Source organism: Lupinus angustifolius, chromosome LG20 (assembly GCF_001865875.1).
Source record: "Lupinus angustifolius cultivar Tanjil chromosome LG20, LupAngTanjil_v1.0, whole genome shotgun sequence".
Lineage (NCBI taxonomy): Eukaryota > Viridiplantae > Streptophyta > Magnoliopsida > Fabales > Fabaceae > Lupinus > Lupinus angustifolius.
Window position 1 is genome coordinate 3,971,613 of NC_032028.1, and position 13,180 is coordinate 3,984,792.

The following is a 13,180-nucleotide window of genomic DNA, read 5'->3' on the forward strand; positions in this document are numbered from 1 at the left end:
CATATTCATCATTGGTTATACCCATGATGAATAGTCCAGCAATAACACATGCACCAAAAATTAATTTTGTGAGGAAAAATTCATCCTTAGAAAACTTCGTAAGAGTTGAGTCATCAAGGCTTGTCCTAATCACATCCATATGAGCAACTTGACCAAAGTAAAAGTCAGCCTCCAAAAAGTGTGGATGAATATGTTCTTCTTCTTTAATAAGGATCACTCCAAAGTCTTGCAAAATCTTGTGAATAAAACTAGGCAAATACTCCTTAGTAGAAAAAGAGATTTCTTTACCCTGGAGTGAAGGTTGGGGGTGCTTTGGGACCAAAATACTTTCACTTCCCTCTTCTTCAATTTCATTTTTACACATAATTTACTTTTTCTCCTCCTCAATTTTTTTTCTTCAAAGTCTTTTGATCTTCAATCACTTGTGCAGGAGGTAAGGGACGTAACACCATCTTTCGGTTTTGATGAAAAAAAGTATATTTGTTTGAGAATCCATCATGGATGGTCCTCTTATCCATTTGCCATGGACGACCCAAACGTATATGGCTGGTCTCCATGTGAACCACATCACAAAGAACTACATCTTCATATTTCCCTATTGAAAAGGGAACCTCCACTTGCTGGTTCACAATAATCTCCCCAATCTCACTTAACCATTGTAGTTGGTAAGGAGTGGGGTGTGGTTTAGTCGCAAAGTTTAGTTTTGAAACTAACCTTGAACTAGCCATGTTGGTACAACCACCATCAATACTTAATAGGCAGATGTGTCCTTGGACCGAACACCTAGAAAGGAAGATGTTTGTCCTTTGGTTGACCTCATTGGCCATGATTTGGGTTTCAAGCAAAATCTAGCTCTAATGACCACTTGATGACAACCTCTAGGGGGTTGCCTTCGAATTAAGGATCGTTTTAGCTTGAAGTCTTGAGCTTTTTAAACTGTAATTCGTTTTTGGTGAATTGTGGGAATTTGAGATTGTTTTGATGAGGGAAATGGGAAAGATTAGGAGGGGGAAGCGCCACAAGCATGGAAGCTTGATAAGCTATGAGGTTTGCCACAAGCAAGGAAGCTTGATAAGAACTTGTTAATGGTGGCCACGACCAGCCTAAGGTTTTTAGGAGAAGTGCTCTCAACTAAAACAATTCAAATTTACTCAAAATTCAACTTAACTTTATTAATGAATAAACAAAATTATAAATAGGCAGATTTACCTTGTTGAAAAGATAAATATAAGATCTAATTTAACAAATTGAAATTTGAAGATAAAATCCTAACTAACATAATCCTAACAAGCTTAATCTAATTTGATCGGATCAATTTCGGTTGGATTGAGGTGTTCACGATTTGAATTTGAATTAGCCTTTAAAATTCCTCTAATTAATCTCACCGAATTAATCATAAAATTTCCTTGCTTGAGTGAACTTGATCATCTTCTCTTCATCCCTTAAGTATAGCCACAAGTTGGTTCTACAATTGTTACATTGTTCATATTTTCATGTCGCCTTGTTTATGCTACACCACTTAGCCACTACTATGCCAAATTACAAGGAAATAAATAATTTCCCAATCCCTAAAATACATCAAATTAAATACTAAAATACTTGAATGAAAAATAAACATAAATCCTAAACTACATGAGAATTAAATTCTCATTTATTAATAACAATGCAAATAAAATAAACCAAACTATGTTATGAATTCTTCACAAGAAATTGACCTCCAAAAATCATAGGTCGCCCCCCTTTGTTTACATTATCATCTTACTTAAATGTCATACAATAGCACATAAAAGACAACATGTAATAATATTTTATCCTTTTATTTATTATGAAATTACATTTTTGCTACTGAAAATATGAGAAAAAACAATCATTTGTTTCTCCATTAATAGAGATGATCTTTATTCCTTATATACTTATATTTAGTATGACAATACAATTTTACCTGTAAAACTAAAAGGAAAGACCACACTCCTCTCTCTATTAATTGATTAATTGAGAGAAGTCTAACCCAATTTTAATGATCACACATGTCAGCACTACAATGTTGTGGTGGTTCTGGTAGGTTGAACATGGGTTTTAGTTGAACCATGCATTCATTAAACTGTACCGAATTCTTAACTGTAAAACCCAAATTCGTAGCTCCATTCATGATGGATGGAATATTGTCAATACACCTTTCAAACATAGGGTAAGTAGTTATTTCAAAAACAAGAAACCATATATTGCATCTGGCAACCATTACATTTATAGTCTCTACAAATGCAATACTACTCTTTACACGTATTTGCAGTTGGGTTTGAATACGCATAAAAAATAAATGGATGAGTTAACATAAAGAGTGAAAAATAAATGTAACACGTATACAACAATATGTGAAATAAATTTCATATTCTAGCCACAATGAGAACAGGTAGAAGAAATAATTTAAACTCAGTAATATTTAGGCAAAAGTATGCAAAGTAAACCACATATAAATCTTATATTTCAAGAAACTCCAACCTTTCAAGCTAAGTTCAAGTCTGGTGTAGTGCACCAAATTGCAACTTCAACAAGACAATTAAAGGTTTGGAAATAATAGTAATCAAACTAGCCTGATCTATACCTTGTAGCTTCAAAGAATAAACGATTTTATTCTACGGGGAGAATATCGAAAAATATGCAGTTAAAATATTTTTTTGGTACATATAAATGCAGTTCACATGAAAAAATGTATATTGGTTTCACTTTTTAATTTAACTCACGAAGAACTGAGGATATTAAAAAAACCTAATTTCAAATATCTGTAATAATACTTGATCACCTAAAATGAACTAGTTGTATGAGAAATCAAAATTGCAGTACGTGCACAAGACTTACACAATATATAAAATATAAATTTATGAACATTTTAAAATGTTAATCATAAACAAGTCGGAGTTTAAATTAAAAACTATAATTGATCAAAACCAGTTAAAATTTAAAATGAAAAAATAACTAAAATTAATATTATACTTTAAATAATTGGAAATTTTGGTACAAACAGTGTAATTGGATTAAGTTTGCATAACTATTATTACCTTACAGATCATTAATTTGGTCAAGGTAATATAATAGTCTAAATAATTCACTAATGAAACCAAATTTTGTTGAAATTAGGTATAGATATATATTATAGTTACATTAATGTTGGAGGATATGATAAATAATTTTATTTAAGTCATTTATTAAAATATAATGTGTGATTTAGTGGTATTGTGCTTTAACAAAATAAACAAAAATGAAATTTTACAATAACATATTGTTAAAAATTATGTCATTTTCATAAATAAAAAACTACAATTTTTATTAAAATGAGTCTGTATGATCAATATCATTTAAATGGTATTTGACTAATATTGCATTATTTATATAATTATTGTATTCTGAAAGGGACTTTTAATAATTATGTTTGCATTTGTAAAGGGAGAAAAATTTTGTGTGAAGATACAAATAATATGTTATATTTAGATATGATAAATGTATTTATGTTTGTTGGTGCTATCATTTATAATTAAATTTTAAGTAAAATTAAACTTTTACTATATTGACAAGATTTAATTGGTTATCTTTACATATGTCATTTATGCAAGTCTTTTCTCTGATACAAATAAGAATAGTATTGACAAGTGGTGCTTATATGGCGAGTAGCAGGTACGACAACAGTGGTATGGCAATGTCCCCAGAAAACGGAAAGATAGGAGGATGATACTTTATGATATTAGCAATTAGCAACACGTAAGTACAAGTGCATGTAGTTCAGCTGCACGCTTATTATGTGCCATCTTTTCAAAGTCTTTGGAAATTGCTACATAGCATTAGGTACCCTACGCGCTTTCCTACGAAAACGGAATAACACCAGACACAATGGCAACCTCGCCACGTGAGGACCAACCTCAAAGGGCAAAGGTCAAAAATGGATACATATTTGATATCCCATAATTTGTATCACTCTATGTGTTATGGACTTGTGATTGATCAAAAAATATATTTAATAATTAAATTTTAACTTAAATATATTTTTCTGATAATTTACAAATCTATAACATGAAGTGACATAAACTATAAGACAGTGTGCTCCCATCACACATAAAATAGCAGTTCACAATTCTCTAATCAAACATGTAAAATCCTCTATTTACAAACTACTACATCCTCAACCTAGTGTCAGGTTTAGAAAAATTATATATTTTCATATAAATCTTCATGAACTTCTAATTCATAATTTATAAAAATAATAATAATAATATTTTGTTATCAATTATTGATTTAGAAAGAAATATATGATATATGACTTTGTATGTAATAATTAAGTTTATAAAATAATTTATTCTGTTGGAGACTACATAATTATATATTAGATATGGAAAATAACGTTATTCTCTTATTAAATATTACTACAAATTTTTCTACAACAATAAAGTGGTATATTACAAAATGATATTTTATTTTTATACAAGTATTGTAGAAGAATTTAGTATAACATTATTCATTAAATATTATAACACCAAGAAAAGCCATCATTTAAATGCTTAAATTCGGAAATTAAATTATAATCATCATAATCAAGCAACAAGAATAGTGATAATTAAGTATAATAAGGTAATCATGATGAATGTCTTTAGACAGGTATTAATTAAGATATTTAAACGCAATATTATATTTTTACAGACACATTGTTTTTTGAAAGCACACAGTTTTTCAATATCACACATAGAATGCTCATTAAATTTTCAATACAAATTTTCTTCTATTCCAGTGTAATTTCAGTAACAGCTTGCATATCCATCTGATTTTTTTAATTGGGTATCTTTGTTTGATACTGAAAATTAATACGAGGAAAGGAAACATTAAAATAATACTACCTCTCTTAACCCTCTTCTTTACAAACACAAAAATAATCAAATCAAACTTCTATTATCATATTAAAAAATCAAAATCAAAATAGCCCATAATGTAAAATCAGTGAAAAATTGTATAATTTATAACAATGCAACTCATATCCTATAAATTACGCGTTTAAATCTCACCATCCATGTCAAAAACATTCTGAGTTGTAATCCATAAGTATTTATATAAGTGATCTCTAAATCATAATGATTGTCCTAATTGCTACCTAAATCTTTATTCAGACAAATATTTTAAAATATTATTGGTAACTTGTGATTGACTATTAAGATATGCCATGATTTGAGATTAGTTTAATTTGATTTTACAAAACTTAATTCATAATTTCTTAGAATATGATTAAGTAGCACAAGAATCTCTCTCTGCTTAAACAGAAAATTATATGAGTACATGTTGAAAGAAAATTGTGTAATAATAAGTAGTTCGAACATGTATTCTGTGTGCTAAATCTAAAATAAAAAAATAAATATCGGTTAGAAAATAATGTAACAAATTGTAAAAATAAAATAAAAAACTAAAAAAATGGTAGGAAGATTGGTGACCTATTTTGCAGGTTTTTTATATTAATTATTTAATATTAATGAATTTGATGTATAAAAAATAAACATATATCATATCTCAAAATGCAAAATTTAATTATCCCATTCTTTACAGATCCAACTTTTTTATTTTATTCTTCGAAAAAGATTATAGTTTAAATAAAGGTTGTTTATTTGTTTCCTCTTTTTAAAAGCTCCCTTCTCTTTATTTCTTCATTTGATGCGCTTCAAACACAATCGAAACCAAACTCTTCAGGAAAAACCGAAAAACTTAACAGCAAGCTCCGAAAGAAAAAGAAGATCATCGTTGAAGACGCATTATTTGCGTTTTCCAAAAGCTAAGGAAAAAAATGGAAACCATGTGTTTAAAAACTGGGATCTCAGGCATTGTTCCGTCGATCTCCACGGCCGCATCGTTGAGTGCACGCGCCGCCACCAACCCTTCTCACGTGAGCGCAATGAGTCGCTCAGATAAACCATCGCAGAAATCTGCGTTCTCCAGATTCTCCTTTAAATACCCCCTGGACTCTCTCTGGCCGCGGCCACGGGAAACCGGGAATAGCCGGTACAGTGGAGTTTCCGTCAACGACGCCGTATTGGAAGAGAACGCAGAAGCTGAAAACGACGTCGTTGAGAGTAGAGCGGAGGAGGGACAGAATGGGAATTGGATATTGAAGATTTTGCGTGTGAAAACTGTGTGGAAAGAGGAAGAAGGAAAGGAAGGTGTTGTTGAAGAAGAGAAGGGTGGTGAAAGCAACGAGTGTGAGTGTGATTGTTGTAACGTTGACGATGATGATGAAAAAGTAGAAGAGGAGGTTCAATTTGATAGAGACTCGTTTTCAAGAATGTTAAGAAGGGTGTCTTTAGTTGAAGCTAGATTATATGCTCAAATGTCACACTTGGGGAACTTGGCATATTCTATACCAAATATCAATGTATGTAATGTTTTTTTCTTTTTAATCTTGTTAACAATTTAACATTGTTCTTATGTCTGTTTATATCCATCCTCTTACAAAAAGGGTATAATGTTTTTGTTGTAGATTCTCATTTATTGCTTTTTGTGACCTCAGATCTATAGCCACTTTGTGTTAACTAATTTTTAGAAACTAATCTGCATAATTAGGATTTTCTTATCATGAAATCTGTTGTTGGAAGATTCCATGTACCATAATTTGTCCATTTTTTCTCAGCTTAGAAAGTGGACAACATAGCTTATTTTTAATGTCTGTGAAACTCTGTTATTGACTTTTGTTTGTATGATATGTTTTGAAATGGATTGAAAATCTAAATTTGTTTTTTCATAAAATGTATATAGGGAACTAATTTATGTTTTGGCTTTTATAATTTAGCCGGCAAAACTCTTGAAACACTATGGTCTACGTTTTGTAACTTCATCAATAGAGAAGAAGGAATTGGCAGCAGCAACAGTTGAAAACAATCCCGAAGAAGTAGAAACTAATGAAAAGGAAGAAGAAAGAAATAAGCAGAAAGACAATGCATACAGGTTAAGTGCATCTGCTGCTTATCATATTGCTGCCTCTGCTGCCTCTTATCTGCATGCTCAGACAAGGAGAGTACTTCCATTCAAATCTTCTGATGCAGTTGATGGTGAAGGTTCACTCGAAGAAAGCAACGAAAGCCTTGACATTAATACAGAGATTGCATCTTTGATGGCAACTACAGATTCTGTGACAGCAGTTGTTGCGGCAAAGGAGGAAGTAAAGCAGGCTGTTGCAGATGATCTAAACTCAACACGTTCTTCACCCTGCGAATGGTTTGTGTGCGATGATGACCAGAGCGGTACAAGATTCTTTATTATTCAGGTAGGGAAAATTAATTGAGGACATAACATGCCTTTTTTTTCTTTGCCGCTTGTAAGTTAGCTATAATTTGTGAGAACTTCAATATGATAAAAACATTATTACTTTTCTTCCCATTAGTTTGTTGCTTTATTTAGCTTATAATATTTTAAAGTTTGTACAATTCACTACCAATTTTGGATGTTTATCTTCTGGCGTTCTCTCTTAAGTTGTTTTTTGTTTCCCGTTTGCAAATATGTAGGGTTCCGAAACGTTGGCATCCTGGCAAGCAAACCTACTTTTTGAGCCGATTCAGTTTGAGGTAATTGTTAACATTGAAACAGTTTTCGCCATCCTTCTTTATTAAAAGGGGACATTTCGTTCCTTTCTCACTGATAAATTGTTTTGAATCTTTCTTGATGTTTATCTTAGGGGTTGGATGTCCTTGTGCACAGAGGTATTTATGAGGCTGCTAAAGGGATGTATCAACAGATGTTGCCAGAAGTTCATGCTCACCTAAAAGCTCACGGTTCTTGCTCAACTTTCCGTTTCACTGGGCATTCTCTCGGGGGAAGCTTGGCATTACTTGTAAATTTTATGCTCTTGATAAGGCAAGAAGTGCCAGTCTCCTCTCTACTTCCTGTGATAACTTTTGGTTCCCCATCCATCATGTGTGGAGGTGATAGTCTGCTAAACAAGCTCGGATTACCACGGAGCCATGTGCAATCTATTACAATGCACAGAGACATTGTACCACGAGCATTTTCTTGCAGTTACCCTAATCATGTTGCCAAACTACTAAAGGCCATCAATCGGAATTTCCGTAACCATCCTTGTCTTAATAGCCAAGTAAGTACTGCTTATCCGAAAAAATTAATTAAAGAAAGAAATCTCTTTCATATAAGCCCTCTAATTATCGTGATTTTTTTACTGCAGAAACTACTATTTGCACCGATGGGTGAACTGCTGATTCTACAACCAAACAAGAAGTTTTCACCGAGCCATCCTCTGTTGCCTTCAGGCAGTGGTCTATATATTTTGAGTTGTCCTTTGTCAGAATCCAATGAGACAGACAATCTTATCCGGGCTGCTCAGTTAGTCTTCTTGAACTCACCCCATCCACTTGAGATATTAAGTGACCGATCAGCTTATGGATCTGGAGGAACAATAAAAAGGGATCATGACATGAGTTCCTACTTAAAGACTGTAAGAACTGTGATACGTCAAGAACTTAACCAGATCCGTAAGGCGAGGAGAGAGCAAAGGCGGAAGGTACAATGGCCTATTGTATTTCCAAGAGGAATTGATGCAAGCTTTGTTGTTGGGAGGTCCATGGTTTCAGTCAATCTGGGTCACAACCAGTACCCCTTCTTTGGCATGATACAAACAGGGAGAGAGTCCTTGAAAAGGTTCAGCAGGCTTGTTGCATCACAGCATATGCACTTGTTTGTGTTGCTATTATTCCCTGCACGGTTGTTGCTCTTAGGAGCATATAACGTGATTAATTTCAGATGAATGAATATAACATGATTCGTTATTTATCATGGGAGATAGTTGTATAGGACAAGGGAACATGGTTGGTAGGACAGCTTAGATGATTCTTTATTCATTAATTTCAAAATTGAAAGTCAAATTGAATCTCTGTTGGGATCGTGCTTGTATTTGCTCAAATGTTAGTACACACAAATTGGGTTTAGCATTGTAGTATTTGTCCAATAAAACGATTTGAGTGCATGGTTGCACCAACAAGAATTAGGCGAAACTATTATTTATACACCAGCACAACCACCTAGAACAACTATATCATGGATGGAATGGGGTGATAGATACACTAATTAGCAAGGAACTCTTGTATCTTTTCATTATTGTTGGTCACGAAATATAAGATTCATATATATTTAATTCATGTTTTATTTTTCTGGTATGTACTTTACTCCATTACTTAGAGGCATAGAACTCAACAAGAGCCCTTTTGCCTGAACCAACTTTCACCTAAGTAATGCTACCTTCGATCTAGCAACAATGACGTTGGTGGTATATGGCTGAGGCCATGCATCAAGGATTGTGGAGTAGGATTAAGGGAGAGAGGAAGAGAATTCTATACTTTAACATTTTGTTAGTGTTCTTTGTAGGACAAAAACATCCCTTAATATTTCTTTGGAGTTCCATTGTGTGCCTCATCATTTGTTTTGTGTTGTTACGTAATGAATTTTTAATTTCGAACATAACCAGAATTTATGTACAGCTCAATTTTATAGCAATAACAAACACACTCATGGACCGTGCTTGTAGAGCAAGACAGCTCAAATGTTAATAGACAAACCTCCAAACTTAATTGTTTTAGCATTCAAGTGCTGCTTATATTGTTATATTGATCCAATTAAAGGAATTAAAGGATTTGATTGCATGGTTGGACCAACAAGAATCAGGTGAGACTTCCTTTAATACTTCTCCAATCGTCCTTGTTTTGTGGTCACAAATGCTGAAGGAAAATTAGAGTTTGTGTGCAAGATATTAAACTCATCTTTGTGGACACCAGTAACACGTAAAAGAGTCTCATCAATAAACATCTTAATCAACAATAATGCATTAGCCCAAGATTTCATCCTTGCATATTCAAAAAAATACGTCATGTAAAATGCAATTTGAAAAAGTGGAAGATAATATTCTATTTTAGCACGATAGGATACAAGGAAAGAAGTTGCCACTCTCGAGACAAAAAAAGAGCCAGAAGAGAATGATCGACACCCACAAGTAAGAATAATAACTCGCTGCTCAAGGGCATTGTGAATGGAGGGATAAGTAGAAATTACCAAAGAGCTTTATCACAATTTTAGTGTTCTTGTTTGATTGATGTGGATTATGGGTCAGTTCTCAGTGATACTTGTTAGTGTCAAATGTATTCTGGAATCATGGATCCTTTTACCACTGGTGTCAAGCAAGTAGTTGAAATGTAGGATGAAGTTGACAAGAAATCTAAGCATATAACGTGATATAAGTGCTAATGTGACACCTGATCATCCTTTTATGGCCACAGAATTAGTAATGTTCCACAAGGGAATCCAGATTAAACAATATATATGACTCCATTAGTTTGTAGTGATGATATAAAAAACTGGATCAAATGATCTGACAGCTTCAACCACAGACTTGTTTTAGACTGTGCAAAATCTGGTTTGACTGGAATAACCCTTGAAGCTAATTGGACGACTAAATTAAAAAAATGCTTTACCGTTAAAAACTTATTAAAGTTCCTCAATTCGAATTTTAGAATGGCTTCCAGATGAGCTACAAGCCCATAATATTGCATTAATGATTTTTAATATATAATATATAATTATCAATTATATATCACGTCAGTCTCATCTGACGGTCTAATCGACTAAAATCAGTTAAACCTCGTACAAAACCTCCTCAACCTCCTCAGTTAATGTTTCGGTCTGATATCATAAAATTGGTTTGCAGTACAAAGCTGCTTTTGGAAATCATTAACCTTAACATCCACATATATGCCATTGCCACAATATAAAGATTGATATTCCTTCTCACTGGACTAATATGCAATGTTCAGTGAAACTGGGCTAGGGATTAAATGAGTGAGGGTTTCAGTTGGATAAATTAGAAGTGGATTGATTTTCACCCCGCCTGTTAAAATTCAACCCCACTTTTTGAGCAAACCTCAAAACACCCTTTTCACTTAGACATTGACGTGCACAGCACCATCACTATCATCATGCTCAAGGTTTTAGAGAATATTCACATAGATAGGCCTCACTTTGACAGTCATTGGTCAAGAACCATGCCAACTCATGATATTTTCTCTCAAAGGTGCCTCAACTGTCAACAGGAGACTTATCCTATTGAAGCAAAAATATCACCAAAGTGGGCACAAGTTTATAACTTATCCTGGCAAAAAAGCTATAGCTATCTACCTGTCAAGCCTTGTTGATTTCCAAGAGAATAGCAAAATGTATACCCTCCCAATATGAAGCAGCAAGAATAGAAGTAGTACAAGAAAAGCAGATACGTAACTCTGCCCATGCAGGGAATTTACCTTTGATTACAGGAAGTTGTAAACATAATTTATTTAATTGTTTATTTATGTTAGGGTGATTGCATTGTGTTTCCATGACAAGCCACACGACCCATGGTCAACCAATACCCTGTAATACTTTGATAGTACGTTTCACAAATTGCATAGACATTCTAGTTTTCTTTTACTTGGCCAGAAAACAAGCAAAATAACTAGCATATAAATAGTACACTGGGATACTGACTAGATATACATCTATGCAAGGAGATCAACCATCTTTAATAGAGTCATAGATCAAGTTTACCAGCCAAGTACCAGGAGTGCATTGCAAGGCTTCCAAAAGACAAGATATTGGCAAGGGAAGATAATCCATGAATCATACCAAACTTCTTGTTCATGGCTGCAAGCTTTGGGTTCGACTTCGCAACTTCCACATTTTTTGACCGCCCTACTTCATCCCCAATATTATTTTCTCTTTCCACTTTATGCCTTTGTTTCATCATCTGTATCAGAACAACTGATTGGTTATATTATGAACTATCAAAACTTTGATGGCAAATGAAGTGATAGAGCAAAAAGAAAAAATTAAAATTTCAATCCACCATGAACTTCTTGTTCAAGTGTTAATCTGGTCGAGTTATAGAAGCAAAAATCAGAATTGAAAGGATCCGTAAACGTGATCAAGCTTCGAAGTGACCTAAACCACCTAAAAGGTCTTATACTCCTAATGAATAGGTAAATTGTTGCATGTGTGTGAAATAAAATTCAGACCAAATAATTCATTCATTTTAGTTTGTAAATAGATAATGCTAAGAGTGCATATGATAAAAGAAACACCAATCTTTATGAACAAACCGCTTTGGTCTTCACTAGAATCATATAGCTCAAGCAATAGTTATCCACCATTTTTTGTTTCCAGTTCCATTACAATAAATTATTCAAGCTACTTCTAGTCTTGGTCACTAATCCAGCCTGGCTTGTTATGCATCACGATTATTTGCCTTTTTTGGTTAGGTATTGATTGTGATAAAAACATACCTTTCTGACCAAGTCACAGACACCATTTTGCACTTCACTAAATAAACTAACTCCCACCCACTAGAAGGACCAAATAAAATTTCACAACAAACTTGAGGAACTACTTCAACAAATATATTCTCAAAGTAAACAAATTAGCAAAAAAATGGGGAAAGAAATAAAGAATATACCTCGATGGTCATAGGCGTAAAGACAACCAAGTTTGTAAGATTGAATGCAAATGCAGAGAGCAAAAAGCCAAGTTGGAATCTTTGGGTAGGAGATGAAGTTTTCCACGGATGAAGATAACCAAAGGATGCTACCGATATAGCGCAACACACACCCACCAATGAGAAATACGCTGGAAACATCTTACTCTGCAAGTTACCAAATTGATGCCTTGGCAGATTCCTAATCAAACAATTATAATTCTCAATTTAACAAAAATTACCACTCCACTATTCATTTCACAAATTTCAGTGTAATGATTAGAGATTAGGGCATAAAAGGTAAAGTTATAATTACTTGAACATGATGATGCCGCCGATGAATGTGACCCAGAGTGCGGCGCCGAAAGCGGTGGAGAAGCTGAGGAGGTGGGCCAATTTGAGGTAGGTAGAGACATTGGTTGCGTCAGAGTTTGATCGGAATGTCTCCGGTGAGAATATAACTCCCACGGCTAAGAAAGCCACCGCCGTTAAGAATCGTGTAACCCAACCCATACTTTCTTTCACTCAGACTCAGACAATACTAAAGATTGTTTGTTGAAATATTGAAGAAGCAACCAAAATGCCTTTTTGTAATTTTCTATCTCACCCACCTACCATCATTTTTTTGGTTATGAAAGACATTTACTATAACGTCAAACT

At 33.6% G+C, this 13,180-nt stretch overlaps 2 protein-coding genes across 2 annotated transcripts; one reads left to right on the forward strand and one right to left on the reverse strand.

Moving 5' to 3' along the window:
- Positions 5,694-9,094, forward strand: LOC109336792. Its single transcript, XM_019573613.1, has 5 exons — positions 5,694-6,397; positions 6,812-7,285; positions 7,524-7,583; positions 7,694-8,110; positions 8,198-9,094. The coding sequence occupies exons 1-5, from the start codon at positions 5,813-5,815 to the stop codon at positions 8,774-8,776; spliced, it is 2,115 nt and encodes a 704-aa protein (XP_019429158.1). The 5' UTR covers positions 5,694-5,812; the 3' UTR covers positions 8,777-9,094.
- On the reverse strand, positions 11,311-13,124 carry LOC109336787 (transmembrane protein 205-like). Its single transcript, XM_019573607.1, has 3 exons — positions 12,837-13,124; positions 12,503-12,722; positions 11,311-11,797 (listed from the first exon to the last, which is right to left on the reverse strand). The coding sequence occupies exons 1-3, from the start codon at positions 13,031-13,033 to the stop codon at positions 11,582-11,584; spliced, it is 633 nt and encodes a 210-aa protein (XP_019429152.1). The 5' UTR covers positions 13,034-13,124; the 3' UTR covers positions 11,311-11,581.